We start from the raw sequence: 25,516 nt of genomic DNA on the forward strand, positions 1-25,516 counted from the left end.
CATAATGCAGGTATAAGTCAGAAGAACACGATAGACATAGTCACTTACCTGATATTTTAAAATTTTCCGATGACCATGATATCACTATGATGGGATCATGGACACGGATAGGACATTCTTATGGATCACGAGCGAACTAGGCTTACAGTTAAAATAGAATTTTGCAATTTTTGCATAATTTTTTGTTTTTCCACAATTCTTTCACGCAACTATACAAATTTTCAAAATGATCATTTTTTTTTCCTCTAAAATTGACTTCCGAAATTTCCGGAATAGTATTTCCAGAACAAAATTTTTGAAATAGAATTTTGAGAATCAAATTTCCGAAACAGAATTTACGAGATCATATTTATGTATCACATGCAATACATTTTGGAAAAGGTTTCCCATAATAGGATTTCCGGAACAAACCTTCTGAAATGCGAGCAATGTCTTCCGTAACAAGTTTACCACAACACTCCGATATGAAATATGTTCCAAAAGATTCGAATGGTATAATCCATACAAATAATTACATTCTAAAATCCGTAATGCAAATTTAAATTTTGAATTTTACAAATGTAATTTTGCAGTACAGATTATACAATTTGAAATTTAATTTAATTTATTATTCATTATCATTTCCTTTCTCCACCTTCACATTTTTTATTACCAAACCAAGTGATAGCCCATTAAGTCAAACATCAACATTAAAAAGTACAAAAACGTAAAAATTCTGGTATAATTGATAATGCAAAATTACATTTACAGATTGTATAGTCTAGAAAATACATTTTCTACGACCAAACCATATCTCATTGAGTCAAACATCAACATTAAAAAGAACAAAAATGTAAAAATTCCAGTATAATCGATAATGCAAAATTACATTTACGGATTGTATAGTCTAGAAAATACATCTTCTACAACCAAACCATATCCCATTGAGTCAAACATCAACATTAAAAAGAACAAAAATGAATCGCCCCACATCAACATTAAAAAGAACAAAAACGTAACAATTCTGGAATAATTGATAATGCAAAGTTTCATTTACGGATTGTATAGTCTAGAAAACACGTTTTCTACATCCAAACCATATCCCATTGAGTCAAACATCAACATTAAAAAGAACAAACATGAATCGCCCCACATCAACATTAAAAAGAACAAAAATGTAAAAATTCTAGAATAATCGATAATGCAAAATTACATTTACGGATTATATAGTCTAGAAAACACATTTTCTACAACCAAACCATATCCCATTGAGTCAAACATCAACATTAAAAAGAACAAAAATGAATTGTCCGACATCAACATTAAAAAGAACAAAAACGTAAAAATTTTGGAATAATTGATAATGCAAAATTTCATTTACGGATTGTATAGTCTAGAAAACACGTTTTCTACAACCAAACCATATCTCATTGAGTCAAACATCAACATTAAAAAAAACAAACATGAATCGCTCCACATCAACATTAAAAAGAACAAAAATGTAAAAATTCTAGTATAATCGATAATGCAAAATTACATTTACGGATTATATAGTCTAGAAAATACATTTTCTACAACCAAACCATATCCCATTGAGTCAAACATCAACATTAAAAAGAACAAAAATGAATCGTCTGACATCAACATTAAAAAGAACAAAAACATAAAAATTCTGGAATAATCGATATTGAAAAATTACATTTACGGATTGTATAGTCTAGAAAACACATTTTCTACTACCAAACCATATCCCATTAAGTCAAACATCAACATTAAAAAAACAAAAATGAATCACCCCACATCAATATTAAAAAAGAACAAAAACGTAAAAATTTAATGTTTAAAATGAATCACAAATCGCCCACCGTGGGGCTCAAACCCACGACCACAAGGTTAAAAACCTTGTGCTCTACCAACTGAGCTAGACAGACTTCTTTATAAATCAAAATCTATAATGCAAAATTACATTTACAAATTATATAGTCTAGAGAACACATTTTCACGTCTTTCATTATCAATTATCATTTTCTTCCTCCACCTTCACATTTTCTACAACCAAACCCCATATCCCATTGAGTCAAACATCAACATTAAAAAGAACAAAAATGAATGTTAATTATCATTTTCTTCCTCCACCTTCACATCTTCTAATGAATCGCCAAACTCACGACTATAAGGGTAAGAGCCTTGCGCTCTACCAACTGAGTTAGACGAGTTTCCTTACCTTTTATATCACAAATTATATAATCTGGAATGTAATTTTACATTACGGATTGTATAGTTTTTCATTGTTAATTGTCATTTTCTTCCTCCACCCTCACATTTTCTACAACCAAACCATAGCCCATTGAGTCAAACACCAACATTAAAAAGAACAAAAATGAATCGTTGCCTATTGAATCAAACATCAACATTTCATATTATTATAATATCTTCATTTATTTGAATGTACACTTGTAAATATTTTTTAGAGTGGAGATGGAAGAAGATGATGGGGTGGAGGTGGAAGAAGATGGGGTAGAGGTAAAGATGGAGATATGAGAGAAGATGGGATGGAGTTGAAGGTGGAAGAAGAAGAAATGGTGGAGGTGGGTGGAGGTGGAGAAAAATAAGTAGGTGTCGTGGGGGAGAATGATGGAAGAAGAGGAGAGCAAATTTGACTTTATAATTTACTTATGGGTTACTTATGGGGTACGGTAAAAAAATATGAGGGTGCAGGGAGAAATTCCCAGCCTTCTATTGTTCCTATTTTTCTTGTAAAAGACTCTGGTGGCTTGTCCGATGGGCCTTTAATGTGTTTGGACCCATGAGTACAAAGTGCATAGCATATAAGTCTTTTTATAGATTTTTTTACTTAGAATTTACAAATTTTGGAATTTAAATCATTACAACTTTTGATCCTTATACTCATCAAGTTGAGATTCTTCGTCTCTTACCGCTTCCACGTTTTCTATTTTATCAATTTTTTTGGTTGGAAATTGTGGGAATAATCCTACTCAAGATTTGTTTTCCATCACACCGGCTAGGACATGTACAGCCAGATTTAACGCCAGGATATGCAATTAATTAGTGCTAAAAACTAGCTATGATGTTATGCAAAGCCAAGTGCAGATGAAGCAAATGTCAACGATTTGAGCAATGATATATTAATACCAAAACGAGTTACCAAAGCCATGACAAATGACGAGGCTCGCGATTCTCTCGTTGCAAATTCACCCAATTTTAAATGGTGTTGTACCACGTCCCACATCATACACCAATCATGAATAAGAAGAAATTATGACAAATATCATTCTCCAAGTTATAAAATGCTGTGCTGTGGTAATCAGAACTAAAACTATGTATGTATCATGCATACGATTGAAAATGCACTTTTATTTAATACACAGATGGTGTCTGAACTACACCTGACGACTAATTTACATTGACTACTTCACCGTATATATTTCTAATGCATCAATGATAATAAGTTGCAAAAAACTAACTACATGATGCTGATCTACTACGTCTTTGTTGTCTAGCACTCACGCTAGAATCTTTTAAAGCTTCTGCGTATTTCTCCAAATTATTTTTTTCCAAGCCTAAGGAATCTGAGAAGGAACTACTTTTACGTGCACTGAAGTTCTTTGAGCTTTCCATGAAAGCGCTATCTGAATTTCTCCTATTTACTTCTTCCTGAGTACATGTCAACCTAGAGAAATCAAGGGAAGTTCTAGATGTGGCAATGGGAGTTGAAAACTCACTCCTAAGACCCTCAATTCCAGTTGAAGTACTTTGCTGTTGAAGATTGCTATTTTGACGTCTGATTTTTTCTTGTGATGAAACATGACTATGGTGATGACCACTGTCTTTACCTTGTATCAGTTGTCTAAGCTTGCTTAAAAGCTTGGTCTGGCTTATGGTGTTAGTTTTGGCTGCAGATGAATTATCTACAGAAGAAAAATCATCACACTCTCCAATGTCAGTGAGAGAAGAAGCCTGCGAGGAGGACCATTGATCTATATCAAAGTCCACAATGTTCCCTGGTGCATCAGCATTTGCATATTCAAGTATAAGCTGCTTGGCTTTCCTCTCAGACGTGGGGCTCAGGCTTCTGCTTAAGTCCTTTGCAACCGTTTTACCTGGTGGGGCTTCATAGTTTCTTAGTTCATATCGTAAGCAAGCATTTATCCACCGCATATATACTAATTCTTCAAGATCTGAACATCGATCAGAATATAGTTGCTCAATTTCCTTCTTCAAGTGCTCATTTTCTTGTTTAAGACACTCACTTTCTTGCTTCACAGCATCCACCTGCATCTCAAAAGCACAAGGTAAAGATTAGGGTCTGACAAGTAGTGAATGAAGGAAAGGTGTTGGTGATTATAATCTTCGTACCTCTGGGTCTTCCAGAACTGCATTAGCAAGGATTTGGGTAGAATCTAATCTTCGAACTAAGTGAGAATTTTCTATATGCAATCTTAAATTAGACTTCCTCAACTCTTCTGCTTCAGACTCGAGCTCCTTTAGCTTTTGCAGCTTTATTTGAATGTCCTGATCACAAGCAGCAGCATCTTTGCATTGTTGGTCTTGCAACCTGGAAACTTTTTGTTGAAGACTCATGATCTGCTCCCTGTTCTGTTCAACTTCACACCTAATTTTCTCATTAAGCAATTTTACTTGCGCTTTTGCACTCTCAAGTTCAGCCAGCACTTTTGTATGATCCGAGACCTGTTCCTTTAGTCTCAAATTCTCAGACTGTAAGGTCTTAACCTTCAGATTGAACATCTTTACCTCTACAGTACTTGCTTTCAATCTATTCTGGAGCTCCATCACTGCTGTTTCTTGCTCTCTAAGACCACAGTACTCGAGCAGTTGAACCTCAAGACTTTGTTCCCTGTCTTGAAGCATTCTAATCATGTTCCGGAGTTCAATTACCTCTTGCTCGTAGTCATCCTTCTCGGGATCTGCATATTCTTTTAACCATGGTGCTTCCATATTTCTTTTAGAAGAATTTCTGACAACTGAGGCTCCAAAGTCTACGACCTTAAGAAGATCATTAAATTCAGGAAGGAGGAACTCATCTCTATCACCATTTTGTGTACTGTCACGAGAGAGAGCAAGAGGAGAATTGCCAGTTATCACCCTGTTGGTGCAAGTTTCTTCCTGCAATCAAAGCAAAATTAAATAACCCTGTTTCAGTTTTTAAGTTTTCTTTTCAGAAAAACAAAATGGCCAACTTTATGTAATGTGTATAATTAGTTATGTTAATTAGTAATTGCATGTAAAAGTATCTTGCATACAAATTTATTTTCTTCCTAAAAAGTATCTTAGATACAGCACCATAATATGAAAGGTTTGAATGTTAGAATTCAGTTGCTCGACCAAAACTTTCTCAACTCCTTACTATACTCTAATTAGTTTCAACAAAAATTTTGTTATTTCTCTTTTGTACAATGCCCTTAAATTGAAAGAGAAATCTCTACCTCAACCTCTCCCTTTATTTATAGGAACATGCCTGGTTCAAACTATATCAGTCCATTAACCTAACCTAACTAATTAGTGGCTACTGTTACCTAAAACACTACTACTTTACTAAAAGATTTACACTTTTTAAATAGTTCACTTTTTTGTCGGAAACCTCAATATTGATAGCAAGGAATCAACGATAAATCCTTATTAAAATGACAGCTTTAAAAAATCAGAAAAATACTATTTCTCTCTGTGACAGAGTACATAGTTGTACCCCCAGAAGCAACTTACAGAACATAGAAAATTTCCTGCTGAGACGGTGTTGCAAGTACTTAATGCTGCCCCTATACCTCCTCCTGAATTAACCTCACTCTCGTGACCTGAGAAAGATAAAAAACGAAAAAAGACACTTATATTCATCATTCAAGAAAACAGAGGAGAAAAAGAGAGATGAAATATTGGTAAGGCAAAAACCAACCGAAAGAACCCCCCTTGCGTGATTTAGAGGGCTTGATTCTTCTGATTCTGAAGCGTGAGTAGAGAAATCCAGCAAACGAAAGAGCCAGAGCCAAACCAAATTTAAGCAGAACAGGCTTCACACCCTTTTCCTGTCCGATCATCATCATCCTCACAATTAATCTAATTTCTCTTTGAGCCTTGAAGAGAGACAAATATCGCATAACTTTCCATCATCATCATCATCCTCGTCCATCTCAAACCCAGAGAAAAAGCACAAGATTCATTTGTGGTTTATGCCTAGAAACACAACAAAGTCATAGATAAGCAAAGTTCACAATACATTATATTTACTAGAAAAATCATACAAGTGACCAGAAACCATTCACATATGAATCACAAGAAAGTCAAATCATGCGCGGCCTAATAGTAACTTGCTGGTTAGATTGATTCCACGCGTTAGTAACAGTAAAAAATAATAAATAAATGAATAGCTCATGACATAATCCATCGCTATCAAAGGTCAAAACTAAATGTCTGAAAGGGAGCATGACCAAGTAAAAAATTCAATTCAAATTATGAAACAAACAAAAAACGAGTAAAAGAAGATGAAGACGAATACTCAAAGGCCAACACAGGTTAACATGAGAAGGCAACAACTCAGGTGAGTAGAGGAAAATCTGCGAATTTGGAGGTTTACTTAAATGTGATGGACGTTGTCTTTTGGCAAATAGCTTTGGTTGCGTGAGGTTGTCCCCATCATGGCCAAAACAGCAATTGGGCATAATCGAATTTTTTGAAAAATTGTGTCTTTATATATACCAAGAAATGTTGGCCATTGATTCTTGTCGTGTGTAGGAATGGTGAAGACGACGTGGAAGGTGGGCCATGTCAGCGAGAGAAACAGAGTTGAAATTAAAGAAATTGGAATTATGAAGAGAAAGAAAGGAATAAAAATGAAGATTCGATATTCGATCCATTCTGGTTATACCGGGTTAACAGCGAAACCATTACTGATTAGAAACTGAAAGGCCAATATAATATTATGGTTATGGAAAAAGAAACGATAGGATATATTAATGTAAATATTTTTATTTTAATCAAAAATTTAAATTATTTTATTTATTTTCCTTGAAATATTGTAATACATTGTTTTAGAATTTTAAAAAAATATTATTTAACTTTTCGTTATGCAAAAAAGAAACAATCGTTTTAATAATTATTATTTTATTTTAATTTTTTTTTATCTACTTAGGTTCTCATTATATTTTCCTGCGAAATAATCTGAGCAAGTGGAACATATGAGAAAGTATATATATCTACTTTTTATCATATCAATTTAAAGAAGGAAACTATATTTTCCTCCGAAATATTCTGAGCAAGTGGAACATATGAGAAAGTATATATATCTACCTTTTTATCATATCAATTTAAAGAAGGAAGTATATACATATAATTTTTTATCATATTAATTTAAAGAAGGAAGAAGGAAGTATATACATAACTGTGTTATATGTATTCAAAATCATCTCAGCTTATACTTATACATCTTTGATTATTTAGGCCTATAATGACCTAAATCTTATGGGTATCTAATGACTAGAATCATTTTGGTATGTAATAACCAAAATCATCTTAGTATGTAATAATTTGAGTCTTCTTAGTTTAGATGATCTTGGAGTATGTAATGATTTGAAGTGACGGATCTAAGACCCTAAGTCGGTAGAGATAATACACTAATGTGGAGAAAAATTGATTTTTTTTTTCATATATTTAGTAATAATTTTAACAAAATCAAGGGCGTAGTTATCCATCCTCATGTACGTGTAAGTCTATCTTAATCTCGACCTATTGTGACCTAGATTATCTCGACGTCATCATGTTGTAGCAATAATTAATAACTAAAGCGTATTACAAAAATCCTTAAACATATTAATCGTGACAATTATTTGTATGGCCTAAATCCGATTAAGTAAGAGCCCATAAACCCAGTAAAAATCATATGGTTCATCAGATTACTTATGTATTCATTATTACAACATTTATGTATTTGATACATTTGATCACCGTCTCTCGAACTTAAATAAATATGACCTAGAACATATTGATTTTAAGGTATAAAGCTGGTAGCACAATTCCCTTTTGAAACTACATCAAAGTCCTATTACATATCTATTTGAAAAATAAGAATTTGTTAAAATGAATTTCGGGGTCTTTACATAGTAATTTCTATCTTGTAAGAAAAAAATGTTTAGGTGATAAAAGTGGAACATGTTTGATTCATCCGTACTTTTATCATTAAAAGAAACAAAGTATAAATAAATAAAAACTTTTTTTTTAAGTTGTATGAACTCCTTAAAAATGAATGTAATTCGGTGTTGAAAACAAAAAGAAATTAAATTAAAAATAATACACACACTGAATGCACATTTCTTTATTAGTTGCGTGTATTTAAAGGTTTATAAAATTTGGATATAAAGTCAAATAAAAAGCATTTTTAATCGTAAACAAATATTTAAATACTTTATATTCCTCGTCTCTTACTTATTATTTGAGTTATGGGTAACTAACAAGTTTAGTTGTAATCAACTTATACATTAACATAAATATTTGAGAGCTAGAAAGGTAAAACTAATTTACATTGAAAAAAAAAAAACGAAAATAAAGAAGATGAAAAAAAAAATAACAACAGTAAGTTGCATCATGACTTGAAACGACTTCTAATAGGGACCAACGTTATAAAATGATTGTGGGGAAATTGAAGAAACGGTCAACTATGTTAAAGCTTTGAAACCTTTCCATAAGAAAAAAATGTAAAATAAGAAGGGAAAATGCATGGAAAAGAGGAAGAAAAGAAGTTATGTACCAACCAAAAGTCATTCCAGTAATGACACACAATGGAAGATGGTTGTGCACGACTCATGATAAAACTGTGAAACATAAATTAATATAAATATTAAATTAATTATTAATTTAATTCTAATACTCTGTTTTTTAAAAATCTAAGTGCGACATATAATTTGAAAGATACAACTTGTCAAATTAAAAAAATTTAAGATAAAAAATATTAAATTTTTTATACGTGACAGAGTCTGATTTTGATATTATATAGATTTAATTTTAAAATAATATATATAAATATTTTTTCTAGAAATAAAAGATTTAATTGAGTAAAAAAATATAAGAAAAAATTAAGTATTATAACTAAATTATTAATCAAACCTAAACTTTAATATATATATATATATATATAAGTATTTATAGCCAGTAGTTTAGTCATAATTGTCATGAAAAAAGAACTATGATATTCCAGCGAATGAATTGTAGTTTTATTTTTATTTGTAGACATAATTTCGTTAACCCATCATTTTGACGTGATAATTTTTTTTATTAAATATAGTTATCGCTTTAAAATATTTACAAAATAGGAAAACAATTTGAGTATAGAACAGAAAAATAACATTTTTAACCGAATAGAAAAACATTTTGACCATATGTTTAGACCCAAACAGATAAAGTTGTAGTTTTAGACCTTAGAAAAAAAAATTGTTAGTACTTACTGTTTTAAACTTTTAAAAAAAAGTCTTAATTTTTTCTTTTAATATTAATTTAAATTTATTAAAATAATTATAAAATTATCATACATTTTAATATATAAATTATTTTATTAATAAATAAAAAAGTTTTAAGTCTCCCAAACTTGAGGCGTCCGCTATCTAAATTTATTACAGAAATTAAAAGTTCATCCAAGTGTTATTGTTTGAACCCAAGTAAATGTAGAAGTTTATCCATTAACATTCTGAAAACGTTTTATAATGGCTGAAGATCTATGTGGGTGAATAATTCTACACTTGTTTTTGGAGCAAATGATATAAAATCCTCCACCCTTCCCCAGTGTTCCCGCACGCCATAAACCCCACAACACAAATCAGGGTTTATGCAGCAAAGACAACCATTGTTAAGTCTCACAAAGTTCTCCGCGTTATAGGGGTTGAACTGGGTTGTTACTTTCTTGTTTTATTTCCGTGCCTACATTACTGCCCTGCACTGCGGCACTTTCAGTTTTACAGTTATTAGTTATTGTAAAGGCTTATATAAGCCACCACTGTTTATTGTATAAGATACATTAAGCTTTTACAATAATAACATTCTCTTCTCGCTCAAATAGCATAGCATGGGCAAGCTCCTTAGAACCATCCTCATTGCACAAAAGCTCCATCTTCGCTACCCCGAATTCATTTTCCCACCTCTCATTTCCCACTACTCTGCAACGGCGCATTCTTCCGAAGCTGACCACACGCACAGACCAACAAACGAAACCGCCACCACCGGTTGGAGTAGCTATGGGAACATCTACGATCGCCCAATTGCGCAGCAAGGCGATCACAGCGACGGAGATGAAAACCCTAGCGGTTTGAGGGGAAGTGATGTGGCAGTGGTGAAGAAAAAGGGGAAGGTGAAAGCTCAGTGGGTGTGCTCCGATTGTGGGCACACGACGGGGAAATGGTGGGGGACATGCCCCGAGTGCGAATTAACTGGCACGATGCAAGAGTTTCACGAGAGCAAATTAACTGACAAATCTAGAGGGGGGTTAGCCATTACCGAGGACGCAGTGGGCTCGTGGCTCCCACGACGACCTGAAGAGCTGCGCCCCGTCAAATTGGAAGAGGTGAACCGTGGATTCAATCACGACAAGTGGAGAATTCCTTTGTAAGTTCTTTTCTTTTTCCTCTAAATTTGAAGTTTGTGTATTTGGACTATGCTTGTTTTGGATCATGTGGCAACTGCCGAAGAGGATTTCCTATCAGGTAACAGAGGGTTACTTTAATGTTTTTTTGGGGTAGTGGGACTGTTTGGAGAAAGGTAGAAAAAAAAATGTGCGGGTCTGCGAACATGTAGCAATGTAGTGTTTTTATGGATGCTTTTCATCTTCATAAAGGATTTAATTAGTAGGACAATCTTTTACCATGCCTTGATGTGTGTGTGAGGGGGAATTTGCTCTTCTAGGCTTTTACAAAGATGTGCCGTGGTTCTTTTCTCAAATTTATACTGTGCAGTTCGCATCAATTTCAGGTCTGGTTCCCTCGGAAATGAAGTTTCTACGGTGCTTGGTGGAGGTCTTGTACCAGGTTCTACCCAATTTTTCTTTTAATGTTTGTTTGGGTATGATGGATTTGCCTGTTCGAAGATATTGGTGCATTTCTTGACATGGCGTGTATACATGAGTGTGTTTAAATAATAAAATGTAACTATGCTATCTGCTAAAACTATATTAGCATGTCACTTCACACTTTCAATTCCTCTACTGTGTCTGTGAAAATTAATTACGAGTAATTTTTTATTACATTGATATTTTTCTTCTTAATGCTTGTTTATTTTGTGGGTTAGATTAGTTCAAAAGAGTTACTGCCTTTGGTGATTGATCTCAATGAATGAATCATGGTCGAAACATTATTTTTTTCTTTCTTCCTCTAAGATCTCAATTGGATTTTCAAATGAATTCTTCCTCCAGTTGATTGTCTGATAATAATACTTTTTTCAATTCAAATTTCGTGATGGTCCTGCAAGAAGTAAATTTGGTTATCCAGGGCTAACTTTATCTTTAACAATGGTTTGGAAGGTTCTTTAACTTTGGTAGGTGGTGATCCTGGTATTGGGAAAAGTACTCTGTTGTTACAGGTACAGATAAATTTGGATGGTAAAGTTTCAAGAATCAACTTTCTATAACAATCTCGTGAACTGTCATTAATGCCTGGTTTATTTGTGATGTTGATTTGGAAGATTTCAGCAATGATAGCAAATGAATGCAGTGATGGTGAAACACCTCCAGTTGTATATGTCTCTGGTGAAGAGGTTTGCTTTCACTGAACCTGTTAACAGTTTTAAGGTTAAATATGATTTTAATCCTTGAAAATATGCTCTTTCTATAGTCTCTCAGAAAAGGATTGTCTTCTTTTGGTCTTTCATTTGCGGAAATGTGAGTTTAGTCTCTATTTCCATAACCATAAGTAGATGTTGTTTTTTTTTTGTGAAGGACAAAGAACGCACCTGACATAATTAAGAAAAAAAGAGGGGCTAAAACAAGGCAATCATTTTTTAAGGAACTAAAGCCAATAATTTCTATATTTATAGGGACTGACATGGACTATTTCTATATTCATCAATAAGCTTATAAAATATGTGTGTTTTAAATTTAATTGGAGTTTTTATAAACACGTTTTAGTTTTACAGACACATAGCTCCAGAGCACAGATAGGTTGTCCAATCTCTTGTATACCAAATTTACAGGACAAATGGTTTATATTTATTGTATACTGTCAGAACATTTGCATATGTCTGTGATAACTCCTCTATAACATAGAACTAGTTTAAAATATAAATACTGTTCTAATTTTTTTTTTTTTTTTGTATTGATTGTTTAGATTGAGGGTTCTGAACACGACCAATGCATGAGGAGAATTCCTTAAACTAAAAAATGTACTTCATATTCTTACTCTTGTATGAAATACTTGTTCAAGACTTATAAAAGAAGATGTCACGTAAAGATGTTGAAAATTTAAAATATTGGATATTTATACGAAATTAATCTACAGAAAATTACTGCCATGTCTTGTAATAATACTGTTGACATTTAACTCCTGGCCTATGATCATTTTTTTTAATGTTAGATGGTTGATCCTTGATTGCACTGCTGTTGAAGATGGATAATTCAACTTTTGATTTTCTTTAGGGTCTCTGACACTTTTATAATTTAACAAGCATTTATTCTGTGTTATGTGACAGAGCCTTAAGCAAATTTGTGCTAGAGCTGATCGCCTTGGGATCAAGTCCAATATTTATTTATATTCAAGTACTGATATTGAGGTACATTGTCTTGAATTTTGCTGATTAGTTTTTCTTCCAGTATTTTATTTATACATGAGTTTTGATGTTCCAACACTGTCACGTAGTCTTTTTCACGGAAGATGTTATTCTTAATTGGCCATAGTAGCACAGTGTGTAATGAAGCCTCAATAACAGTTCTCTTTTATTTGTCTTCATAGTTATCGATAATGCACTTTTTCTGTCCAGAATTATCTATTCCTTAATTGTATGTAGTTTCCCATTCACTTTACGTATTGTGTGATACCAACACTGTTTGGCTTGGACCAACAAGCACTCTCGTCATGCAGTATTTCTGGGGATACCTATTCTCCATTATTTTCTTTACTATTCTGAATCACCTCTGTTTTAATCTTTGAACCCTCAACCTCTACTGTTTTCTGTGAGCAACACTCAAACACTTTTTATCGAATGTTTAAAATGACTTATATTGTTATTTCCTTGTATGTTTTGCTTAAAACCTGTGACTTCCGATTGTTAATTATGAATATGTTGTGAAATTTGAGCACTTTTTTAGCATTTGTATGTATACGATATAAATTACTTAATTATTTAATCTATGTACATATAAAGAGGCATTCCACTGTGTACTATAACACTGCTGCTTTTTTCTTTTGTTTTTTTTTGACTGCTATTACTATCTACGATTGATAACTGTTCTTTACTTTTGCTTTTTGGTGGTAGGACATATTGAGGAAAACTCATGGTCTATCCCCTTGTGCTCTGGTGGTTGATTCAATACAAACTGCTTACCTGAATACAGTAATAGGAAGTGCTGGAGGGATTACACAGGTTTTGAATATACCAAACTTAACTACCTTCAAGAGACCTTACATTTTTGTTGGATGTTTTAACTATGTTAGGCGGAGTGCATTTAGGTTTATTGTTTATTTCTCTTATGTGTAGAGTAGGTTGTAATTTTATTAGCTGTCTGCTGTTTCCGGCTCAGTAGGGTTAGCTAGTGCCAGTTATATCTGTTTAACATTCACTGCACCCTGTAGTCTGTAGATACTGATCTCTGTTTTAGAGAATAACAACTTCAATATCAATTTTTAAACTATCACCAACAAAGTTCAGCACATTTGGTAAGTTGGTAAATAGCTGGGTTCCTAAACATGTCAAGGATTCAATTCCTAACCTTGTCTATGGAGATGACTTTATTGGGAGAGGCAGAATCCGCTTTGATGATCTATACATCCATGGTAGTAAGTATCGTACGATTCACGATACGAATCGTACGATACGAAACGATTCAACAGCTCCACGATACGAATCGTTTGATGAATCGTTTTGGTCCTGTATCGTGTTCGTATCGTACGATTCGGACTTCGAATCGCATGAATCGTTCCGATTCGATCCGAATCGTAGCATTCACAGAGACAGATGTTCCTCACAATGACACCTCTCACGACTGCGATTCTTGCTGCAACACCTCTTGCAGTGGCGCCGGCGGCCTTTCTCGCGGTGGTGCCTCTTGGCCTCTCTCGTGGCAGCCTCTCTCGCGGTGGCTTCTCTTGCCGTGGTGTCTCTCACTACCCCGCAAAGGATGAGAGAGAAGTCAACAGACCTCGACGGCAGCAACTCGCATGGCATCATTGTATCTAACGGTGGCATACCCTCAAAGATAGTCTTAGTGCATATGAAAGACAGAAAACCCTAGGATTTTTAGTGGGTTGGAATTGGACCTGTTTTAACCTAAATTTTAGCCCATTTCTTTAAAATATCTTAAAATCCAATTAGTAAATGGTAACTTCAACTAAAGTTACAGCATCCCAGAAAAAAAAGTAACTAAAACTACTTCATCCTTAAAAAAGTTACTCTAGAAACTATCACTACATCTAAAAAATTAAAAAAAGATAACTTTCAAAATGTTTATGAATCGTACGATTCACGATACGATAAATCAGCTCTCCGATACACGATACGATTCACGATTCAACTACCATGTATACATCCAAAAGAATTAGTGTTGGACTATCTATTGGGGGACATCCTTGGCGCTAACCAAAAAAAAAATAAAATCAGATTATCAGTTTTTCTCTCAAACTCTGATTCATAGTATTTAATCATTGTCAAATAAAGGATTTGTTTAAAAGGTCAAACTCATGATTGATTAATTCCGTTTAATATTTTTAGTTGGTTTTATGGTCATTGGGATGCATGGTGTTTTGGTTCTGTGGTACATCAGATGTGACTTTTTCTTGTTGTGTAACAGGTGAAGGAATGTACTGCAGCTTTGATGCGATTTGCTAAAACAACTAACATCTCAGTTATTTTGGTGAGCACATCTATCAATTTTTGTGAATTATATGTAAATGGAAAATTGATCTATTAATGCACTATTGTGTTTTTGCATCATATTTGGTGAATTGTTCGAGTGTTTGATGTACTAAGTAGCATTCCTTATTTAAAATATTTACAGCGGAGTAAATTTAGTAACAGTAAATAGAAAATCAAACTTCGTAGGATAATTAGGCTACTATACATGAATCCACCTATTTGGTTTCCTTAGACCTTTGATTACTTAAAGCATTTTCCAGCACTACTGTTCCTTGCAATATTAATGACTTAGGGACCGGTACATTAATTACTTAATAGAGGAAATAAAATAAAATACAAATCGGATTAATAAACCCCTCAAATAGAAGATATTTTCCAATAATAAGAGATACTTTTTCAACAGTTTAATCCCCTTATTCAGTCAAGTCTGCAATTTACATATGTTGTTATAGTAAAACTGGAAATGTTTTTACAGTCTTTGTGATCCCATCAAGGTAAAAGTCACATGATTGTGCTGAAATGGCAGATAATATGATTGATGTTGCTTGTGTGGATTTCATTTGTAATTTATCTGTGTCCATGTCTCTTATTGTGGCCTTTGAAGTGTTAGCATTATTGGTAAAAGAACTTTACTTTCTCTTTTGCTTTGTGTTTCAGATTGGACATGTGACCAAATCTGGAGAGATAGCAGGACCTCGCGTCTTGGAGCATATAGTTGATGTCGTTTTGTATATGGAAGTTGGTACCTCATTACACCATTCTTTCTTTGGATTGTCGTTACTTGGTAGAGCTGCCCATCGTTATCGTTTCAATTTTTGGGCTTGTTTATCTATTTTTTTGGGTCATTACTGTAGTGTCTTGTCTGTAAAGCACTATATCCTGGCAGGGCTAAATATGAACATTTTCCCGAGGGGTATGTATTTAGAGTTTCGCATTCTGCTAAATCAAAACAATTTTCTTAAAAGGGTGGGTGAACAGTCTCTTGCTGGCATCATCTTGTGATCATTCTCGCTCAAGACCAGACAGTTGGAGTGGGGATAAATGTGGGTGGCCCAATAACAACTTACCTTCACACCTAGGAATTGTCTAGAATGTAGAGAAATATAGGTGTCCCAATAATGGATTTAGGTGGTCTAATAATGGATTTGGGATAGGCTTTAATTCTATCATATATAATTCTACACTAGGAATATTTAGTCAATGTAGGATCTGAATACAATCTCTCACAATCTGAAATTATGTTATTTGATTTATTTTACTGAAACAGGTTTGTTTGTAAAAATGAGTTAAAATGTATAGTGGAACAATATTTACATTGTCAATAAATTTTTTATTCCTTTCTGAAATTTGTTATGGTCACAGCACATAATTCTTCTTATTCCCTTTTGCCTGAATAATTGTTATTTATTTTTACAATATTACATTTTAACTGATGGTGTAATTTTATTTTTAACAGTTTTTTTCTGTGTATTACTTGTTGAATCATCAGGTTTCATTTCAATTTTCTCCGTGCTGATTTTTCAAATTATTGCTTAGGGTGAGAAGTACTCTCCATATCGAATGCTTCGAGCTGTGAAAAATCGCTTTGGTTCCACTGATGAGGTATGCCATGACTATTGCCTATTACATTTAAGATGTCTTCCTTGGTTGTAACTATTTTTTTTTTGTACTAATACTTTTGAAGAACCATGTTATCAGTACTCTTAATATATGAATATCATGAACAGTATACTACTAGCATTGGTTTCTTGCACTTTATGTTTGGACCATGTCATTGATTTCTTGCTTTTTTCTTCTGTTCTATTTCTGTCATTAGCATTTTTCTGTGATGCTTAATTTTGAGAATGTGTACGTTATCTGATATATCTGGCAGCAAGTTTAAATTATTGGAGTACTCAGGCATGCATATGAACTGCTAGGTGAAGGACTGAGACTATATATTATCATAATGTGTTGACATTTTATCATTGCTTAATCAAGCTAAATTTAGAAGCTCCTTCTTTGTATGTTATCATGTCAATTTCATAATGGCATTTGGTCATCTATCTTTTATTACCTTCTATAATTAGAACGACCTGAGAAAATTGATGTTCTATCTGTGTTTATTTATATGATCAGCTTGCAGTTCTTGAGATGTCACAGTCAGGACTCCAGGTTGTTTCAAATGCCAGTGAAATGTTTCTCACTCAACAACACTCTGATTCAAATGTTTTAGCTGGACTTGCTATTGCTGTAATAATGGATGGTACAAGAACTTTTTTAGTTGAAATTCAGGTAATTTTCCTATTATCCTTGAATATAAGGCTCCAAGTCCATTGTGTATTTTCTTCTATATCCTATATCTTGAGAAACGTCACCATTGTCCTTGTCATTAATTGTGGATATAAGTAATTCCAAGCAGTGATGCATAAAATGAGCTTGGCTTTCTTATTAGCTGATAAATGCAATCATAGCAGCTTGTAGATTTTAAATTGTGAATAGATACGTGGTGAAGAAATGATCCCTATTTATCATCTAGAGATTTTTTGTCAGGCCATCTCGACTGCAAGGGTCATTTTATGAGATCTTAATTTATTTTTTGTGGGTTCCATCATGCCACATCACTTTTTTAAGACCTTTTTAGAACTTCTTTTCCAGTATAAGAGTCTTATAAGATTCACATTCTAATTAATGCTTTATTTGGTTGTTGATAGAAATATATGTTTCCAAGACAAAAATAAAGGTTTTATTTGGTTGTTGATAGAAATATATATTTCCAAGACATATATTATTTAATTAATACGACACAGGGTCTTAAATTTTATGTTATGTCAGTATATTCCAATGGAGAGATCTTGTAAGACCAAAGTCTTAAACTTACAATCCCGAGTATGATGCCTGCAGCAAAGATTCCATAAGAAGTTGTTGTGTCAAATCCTCAAAGCTCGTCACATTATTGTTATCGTGTGTCTGTGATAGAGATTAAGAATACACCTTAATTTTCATCATTGTGCATTCTTCTTATCCGTATTATTTATGCTCTGATATCCTTATAGAAAATTATTTTATTGATTTTCGATTTTATTCTACAGGCACTTTGCCTCACTCATAGCCCAGTTTCGAGTTCACAATCCAATGGGATCCATGTAAACAGAGCTAATATTATTAAATGTGTAAGCCACTCTTCTTGGTAATTCTTTAATAATATTTCATAATCTTCCCATATAGTAATTCATTTGAATGAGAAAATGAATGAAAGGGATGCTTGATGGTGATATTGATTCTCTTGTTATAAATATAGCCTGCCGCAATGAAATTTGTTAAGTTGTGTATTGATTATTGCACTATTCGGTGAACTGTAGGTACTTATTAAGCAAGCAGGTCTTCATCTCCAGGATAATGTAAGCTGATTTACAAATATGGTTATATCCTTTTGACTTTCTTGTCTTTCTATCTCTATGAAATGTTTATGACCAGGTTTCATGTGTTTTTTCTTCATGGTCCAGTTTCTATAAGAAGCCTCGTGGAAACTAATACTGCCACAGATGAATGTTAAATGAAATTACAATACAAATAAAAATTATAACTAGTAGACCTCTAATATGTATTTCCTCATCTTGCCACTTGTTCAACAGGCCGTGTTTTTGAATGTTGTTGGTGGATTCAAAGTGACAGAGACTGCTGGAGATCTTGCAATAGCAGCTGCAATGTGCAGCAGGTTCGTGTTCTAAATTATTTTAAATGATGTTCATTCTTGTTAGTCTGACATTTCCCAATGTGATGTGAGGATTAAAAAGTTACTATTAACCATTTTATGCTTCATGTTTGGAGAAATGATTTTATAATACCAATGTTCATTAAGTTAGCTGGCACTATTGGCATGAATGCTTTTTTTTTTTCCAGTACAATATTCTAGAAATTGGTAGAATTTGTTTATTATCTTTGTTGTCTTTTTTTTTCCAGTTTCTTGGAGTTCCCTATTCCAGACGGGACTGCGTTCATTGGTGAAATTGGCCTTAGTGGAGAGCTTCGCATGGTAAGTAAGCACATTTAATGTTAAAGGTTGCTACTCACTACTACGATACTCAAAATCAATTAAGAGTTTTCAATAGCGTAGCAATGTGCTGATTATTGAAGGGTTTGTAGAGGTTAAATTTGCTTTGCATTTCAATCTATGGAAGTCTTTGTGAAAATTTCGGATCTGTTGCCTGTGAGATTTCATGTGTTTTGAATTAAGTGGCATTTTCAGTTTTCTACATAGTCAGGAAAGTGGTGGAAAGGATTGTATTGTCGAACTCTGTTGTGGAGTGCAGATTTGAGTTAACTGGTCGGTTTTTAGTTCTTGTGAACAATGACATGATATGGCTAGGTCAAGCATTTTTCTGCCTTTATGTCCACAATATGTATTTGAGGTTGTGATAGGACTATGGTCCTAAATTGTTACTAATTACTATAGTTGGCCCAAAATGGTAAATTAGGAGGGAACAACTTGTGTAAAGCATCTACAAAGTGGGATTCAGTTAAAAGAGAGAGAACACACGTGTGCGCTTAGTTCTAGGTTGTTTTTATTAATAAATTCATGCTTGCTTAAAAAAGAGAAAACAATTGTGATCAGATCTGTCTAGAAAGGGGACTTTGCAATGGCAGCGGTGATGTTGTCTCTTTCAGTCTTAAGTCTGTAGCTTTGACCAAACGGTTTGCTTAGTTAGTAGTACCACTCTTGCAATTCTGTTTCTGAGTGTTTCATTAATAATACAATTTCCCTTTGTTAGATTGGACTTGATTCCTGCCGGTTGATTTTGGTTTATTGAAACCATGCTACCTAGAGTAAATTCTAAGACATCCTTCCCGTTTGAAAACAACACTTTTTTGTTTTGTTTTCTAAGAAAAGCTCCTTACTTCTGTTCATTAAGCCAAATTAATCGGATTGCTTGTTTATTCCGTCGATGTCTTACCTGATAATTTGTTTATTTAATGATACAGGTTCCTAGGATTGATAAAAGGGTTAACACAGTGGCGAAGTTGGGTTACAGAATGTGTGTAGTACCAAAGCAAGCTGAAAAACTTCTAGAAACCGAAGGTCTGGAAGAAATGAAAGTTGTAGGTTGCAAGGATCTGAAAGAGGTTATTAACACCGTATTTAGTAGAGTAATAGTTAACTGATGCCGGTGGTGTTATGCAGATCTCACATTCTTTTGATATCTAAGCTGTAATTCAAAATTTTGTAAATGTAAATGCACTCATTGTGGCTGAAATACCGCAAAACATGTACTGATTTGGTTTTATCCGACCTCAATTATCTAATTTGATCTTTAAGCTAATTCAATTTGATCATCTAACATGGTCACCACAATTTAAAGGCATTTTAACTTGGCGTGATATTTGTGCTCTGTATACGGTCTGTTTAGTCTGCTATTTCTGGTTGGCTCTGTCCGTCTGAAGTTTGGTGTTCAGTTCTTTCCTCTCTCACTGCAATGCTATCTTTTGGATTCAAGAAGCTGGGCTGATGGGTTGAAGATAGTAACCTTGCCCACATTCTATCAGTTATCACAACCCTCTTCTCTCCCTCGTTTATCAGCTGCACGTACATAAACAGCACTCTGTTAAGGTAAACCAGTAATATAGGGGCAAGAATAGCATATTTAAGGTGTTCTCAATATTTAAAGAGTTTGTTCCTTGCGGCACATGTGAAAGGAGCCAAGCAATCGGCACAATAGTAAATAGATTTGGTTAGAGTCGCAAGAACTTACATGAAATGGAATGTAACAATTTCTGCCATTGACAGGACCCACGGTAAAGCCTGTGTATCCTGCCATTGCACCATGAACTGCACTTTGGGCAAGGAGGGTGCAGAATACATTATCAGATGCATTACTTGGTATAGCACGGATCATGTAGGTAGGATCTGCGAGACAATTTTTTATGGGTCACATGTTTGTTCTTTAGTAAATATACTGTTTAAAGAAGAGAGCTCACCAATGTACTTCAGATTAATAGGCATTTTTCGACATTTTGCAAAGTGATCCTACAAAAAATAAACATTTAAATGTAAAACCAAAAATGGAAAATTAATCAAAGGAATGTTTTATGAGTTTCCAGAGAATTCACAGTCCCATGCGTTGCGTAAGCAAGTTAGACTACCGATGTTGCTGTGATTGTCAACACCAAACAACTTTTCTAACAACTGAAATAATCACATTACTTAAGGTTTTTGGTGGACTTTCGAGTTACCAACTTCAAAATTGCCGACTTCAAAAAGCTTAGGGTATCTATTGAAGAAAATCTAGACATTTAATATAGAAACCAAACTTGCATAGCTTTTACCTTAATTTTTTGGGATAACCACAGACCAACATCTGGAAGTAATTGATCTGCAGAAGCCTCCTGCTTATTAACAATGGGTGGGTGACCACAAAGAAGCTCCTGACCTGCACCTTCAGCAATTACTATAACCATGTGCCCTTGCTCTTTCAGTCTTCTCTCAATGAACTCCAACAGTCCTCCTGGACCATCCATATAAAATGGCGATTCTGGAATCAGGCAGCAGTCTACATCTCTGCTTGCAAGAGTTGCATACATGGCTATAAATCCTGCATGAAATCTCAATATTTGGTGACTGAAATAAAAATAAAAGAAATATGACATGGATTTGTGGATTACAATCAAGCATCATAGCTGCATACTAGTCTATTTTATGATCTTCCACACTTCAGTGATACCATTAAGCTAAAGTTTTATACTGTCAAAGAAACGAATGAAACTTACCACTGTAACGCCCCATTAATTTTACAACGCCAATACCATTCTCTGCGCTCTCTGCTTCCACATGAGCAGAGCTGATAGCTCGTTGAGCCTCTTCGACAGCAGTGTCGAAGCCAATTGACTTATCAATAACCTAATTCAAATACAGAATGACACTAAATAGGTGATTCCTTAAACTCAAATCCTTCTTCCTTTTTGATTAAAAAGACATAAAAGTATAGCAATTTTCACATGTACAATTTTACAGTTAAATTGTCATTACTGGGATATCATTGTCAATAGTTTTTGGAATTCCAACTACTGCAACTTTCAAGCCACGCCTTCTAACTTCCTGCAGGAATAAATAAATCTGATGACTACAAATTTAATCAGTGAAAAACATTATACCCACAAAACTTTAAAGCATATACCTCAAAAATCATAGCTGCTTCATACTGAGTTCCATATCCTCCAAGTATATAAACCTGATTAATGCCTCGGTCCTCAATGCTATCAACGATCTTTGAGGTGTCATGGCCACCATATGAAGTCCCAAGGATGGTTCCACCACGTTTGTGGATATCATTCACAACCTTTGGCGTTAAAGGAACTGTATTTCGAGAATAAAAACCTGTATATCCTCCCTACATGTGACCAAACACAAGATTTACACTTTAATCATACACATGCTCGCCAGAAATTACTCTGTCAAAATTGCAAATAAAGCTCTTAATCTGTTACGGTTATAATAAATACACACATATACATGAGTGATGTTACAATTTATCCATAAATGATACCTGTATTCCCAGAACTCTGTGCACCCCATACATATGATACAAGCCGCATACTATTTCTCTTATAACTGTATTCAGACCAGGACAAAGCCCACCGCAAGTGACAATACAAGCGCACACTTCCTCTGAATCAAAATATACCTGCCAAGCATTCAAATCACCGTTGTTTTCACATGAATTACATAAGTGAAATCAAGGTCTTATTTTTGATAAAAAAAAAAAGGGGTAAAACCTTCTGAGCTGGCCCAGCACGCCGAAAATGGCTCCCTCTTGGACTATTTTTGTGTACAACTATCTGCACAATGAAACCAATTGTGAAACACTGCAACAACAATGGTAGAAACAGAACCCCATCTACTAAAAGGTGAAAATTCAGTAACCTGTTGCGCAACTGTATCATCCACATTCACATAATATTGCCTGTGGAATAAAGAATAATCCATCTTAGTCCCAATTGATTCCGAAACATTCCAACAGTGACTACGTAACACAGTAAACCAACACCAGAAAGAATATTTAAAATGATTGGCTTACGCAACAACCGAATAGGAAGGATTGTCTTGTAACGGGTCTGGATATGTCTGCATGATTAAAAAAATGAATCATATGCTATAAATCAAACAGAGTAAACAGTCCAAAGCTTTGATCAGAAGCACCAAAGTTGTTGACTTTTATAATAATTATCTAAAAAATCATATTTAGTATGATCTCTAACTGATTCACTATAATACAAGCACACCCACTCAAACCAGAAACTGAGTTTTTTGAATAGAGGGAGAATTAAGAGCCTTACGGGGAGGTGAGGGATGTAATCAGATAGATGAGGAACATCTTCAAGTACAAACCCAGAAGCAGCTGTGGTGGAATCCACCATGGTGTTGTCGGATTCTGTATGATACCTCAACTGGATTTACAAGGTTTTGGTGGGACTCGGAGGTTTCTGCTACACACCTGAAATCCTAGCAAATATCAACCCAATACTATGTATGTACCATCAAACATAGGTAATGGCACAAACTACACTACTAAAAAGTAAATAGTGATTCACGATAAAGTATTTGATTTGGCATGAAATATATAAAGTAACAACTGGATGACATTTTCTATAGAGAAAACAAAAGAAATTGAAACCAGCGACGGAGTTTCCGTTGAGTCTCCAGAGATGAAGTCCTTGTCTGAGAGCATGCGTGATGAGATCATACTCATACTATAGAGTTTGGTTTTAATTCTATTTAATTTTTTTGTTTAGGACCACCAATTTTGTCGTATCTTTTTCTGGAAAAATGCTTCATACTGTTTGTCAACTTATTCTCCAATTTGCACTAAGCACACCGACCAGAGAGAGTGATCACCTTTATTTGAGACGAAAGGGCACCACACAGATGATCATCGATCAATAATTTATGCAATAAATAAACCTAACGAAGTGTTGGCTGCTGATTTTTTAACCACAGATTAAGTCACCAGCTGTCGTGGCTCTTCAATGAAAACTAAGATTATTTCCTTTTCTCAAAGTTTGTGTCAACTGCGTAGCCAATTGGAAATATTTGTTTCTGATGCCCATCGTAAAAGCATGGAGTGTGAGGAAAAAAAGTAGCTATAAGAGTCAAATGCAAAGATTGAATTTTATAGGAGTGATGTGTGATAATTGAAAGAGTTCAATTTGGACCATCCTAGACTTTAACTTTGCTTCATTTACTTAGTTAGGTTTCTTCTTTCTCCCCTTTGGTGTTGTCTGTCCGAATTTGTTAAGTTTATGTGATTGTGAGTATATTTAATAAAGTTTGAACTAAAGTTTATTATTTTATATTTTGATTGGGTTTGTTTTATTTAATTTTTCAGTTAACTCTAATATTATTTATTTTTCGTTAAAAAGGTTGTGGTTAAAATAGAAATGATATTGCAGTTAAATTAAGATGAGGATGACTTTTATTGTTCTGAAATTTGTTGGATAACAAATGATTTAGAGATCTCTTCAACAAATAGTTTGATATGCTAAAATTTTATTTATAAGTATATATATATATATATATATATATATATATATATATATATATATATATATATATATATATATATATATATATATATATATATATATATTTGAAAACTTTAAATATATTAAAAATTTCTTTTAATGATAAGATGGTAGAATAATATATCGATTAACTGAAAAATATAAATTTTTAAATATCAATAAAATCCAATTAAATAATATTTTATTTCATTCAATTAAAATTTTGTCATTTGTAATATTTTTTTGTTATTTTTATATTAATGTATACAATAGTTTTAGATATATATATATATATATATATATATATATATATATATTATGTTTTTCTAAATTGAATGTTAACAATTTATATAATATGATTTTAAACTTAACTTTTTAAAATAACTTTTTTTTTCATTGAAAAGATATAGGGGCTGAGACCTAGTAGTAGCATTGCATGCTGCGTTAACAAATTAGGCGGAATAGATTACACCGAATCGCCTCAATAATTTGATAGTAAATTACCAAACTCCACTCCTTTTTCACCGATATTTTTTTATTAAAAACAATAGATTCATATATATTACATTCGTTTTACAACAAAATAATCACACCAAAAAATATATATAAAAACAACTTATGTATTTGTAAAGAAAAAAGAGTATAAAAAAATTGTAGATCCAAATATGATAACTCTTCCTTTTATCATTACAACAAAAACTAATTCTACTTAAATGATTTAACAAACGTTGAAATTAGAATAAAAGTATTGTCTCAAACGTCACTTTATTAAACTTAGTTTTAATTGGAAAAGTCAATACTATCTTTCCCACAATAATTATCCATAATCTTGGAAGCTGAGATTTTCATTTTTTTTAAACCGAATTTCAAATTACATTATTATATATACATATGACAATTCCAATTTTGATACTAACTTCTTTAAACCGAAAAC

General features: G+C 33.4%; 3 protein-coding genes and 1 non-coding gene across 8 annotated transcripts; 1 reads left to right on the forward strand and 3 right to left on the reverse strand.

Annotated features, from left to right (window-relative positions):
* Positions 1-1,837: 1,837 nt before the first annotated feature.
* Positions 1,838-1,910, reverse strand: TRNAK-UUU. Its single transcript has one exon. It is a non-coding gene; the product is annotated as a tRNA-Lys (tRNA).
* A 1,415-nt stretch (positions 1,911-3,325) lies between these two features.
* Positions 3,326-6,638, reverse strand: LOC114184996 (protein CHUP1, chloroplastic-like). 4 transcript variants are annotated; one of them, XM_028072455.1, is made up of 5 exons: positions 6,509-6,638; positions 5,909-6,186; positions 5,722-5,810; positions 4,357-5,124; positions 3,326-4,272 (listed from the first exon to the last, which is right to left on the reverse strand). In XM_028072455.1, the coding sequence occupies exons 2-5, from the start codon at positions 6,108-6,110 to the stop codon at positions 3,460-3,462; spliced, it is 1,872 nt and encodes a 623-aa protein (XP_027928256.1). In that variant the 5' UTR covers positions 6,111-6,186; positions 6,509-6,638; the 3' UTR covers positions 3,326-3,459. The 4 variants fall into 4 exon arrangements, with proteins under 4 accessions (XP_027928256.1, XP_027928258.1, XP_027928257.1 ...); XM_028072457.1 differs by having other exon boundaries at positions 6,587-6,605; XM_028072456.1 differs by lacking the exon at positions 6,509-6,638 and adding an exon at positions 6,269-6,456.
* A 3,126-nt stretch (positions 6,639-9,764) lies between these two features.
* Positions 9,765-20,353, forward strand: LOC114184245 (DNA repair protein RadA-like). Its single transcript, XM_028071528.1, has 15 exons — positions 9,765-10,596; positions 10,960-11,015; positions 11,507-11,565; positions 11,668-11,739; positions 12,670-12,750; positions 13,453-13,560; positions 14,984-15,046; positions 15,706-15,786; positions 16,585-16,650; positions 17,167-17,322; positions 18,120-18,200; positions 18,390-18,428; positions 18,663-18,745; positions 18,991-19,063; positions 20,011-20,353. The coding sequence occupies exons 1-15, from the start codon at positions 10,061-10,063 to the stop codon at positions 20,188-20,190; spliced, it is 1,734 nt and encodes a 577-aa protein (XP_027927329.1). The 5' UTR covers positions 9,765-10,060; the 3' UTR covers positions 20,191-20,353.
* Positions 20,202-23,936, reverse strand: LOC114184246 (ATP-dependent 6-phosphofructokinase 3-like). 2 transcript variants are annotated; one of them, XM_028071530.1, is made up of 13 exons: positions 23,918-23,936; positions 23,359-23,516; positions 23,100-23,146; positions 22,946-22,985; positions 22,798-22,860; positions 22,569-22,706; positions 22,200-22,412; positions 22,052-22,120; positions 21,793-21,922; positions 21,352-21,617; positions 21,004-21,052; positions 20,778-20,932; positions 20,202-20,605 (listed from the first exon to the last, which is right to left on the reverse strand). In XM_028071530.1, the coding sequence occupies exons 2-13, from the start codon at positions 23,437-23,439 to the stop codon at positions 20,432-20,434; spliced, it is 1,425 nt and encodes a 474-aa protein (XP_027927331.1). In that variant the 5' UTR covers positions 23,440-23,516; positions 23,918-23,936; the 3' UTR covers positions 20,202-20,431. The 2 variants fall into 2 exon arrangements, with proteins under 2 accessions (XP_027927331.1, XP_027927330.1); XM_028071529.1 differs by having other exon boundaries at positions 23,697-23,928.
* Positions 23,937-25,516: the final 1,580 nt, after the last annotated feature.

The sequence above is a fragment of the Vigna unguiculata genome, chromosome 5 (genome assembly GCF_004118075.2).
Source record: "Vigna unguiculata cultivar IT97K-499-35 chromosome 5, ASM411807v1, whole genome shotgun sequence".
In the NCBI taxonomy this organism is placed as follows: Eukaryota; Viridiplantae; Streptophyta; class Magnoliopsida; order Fabales; family Fabaceae; genus Vigna; species Vigna unguiculata.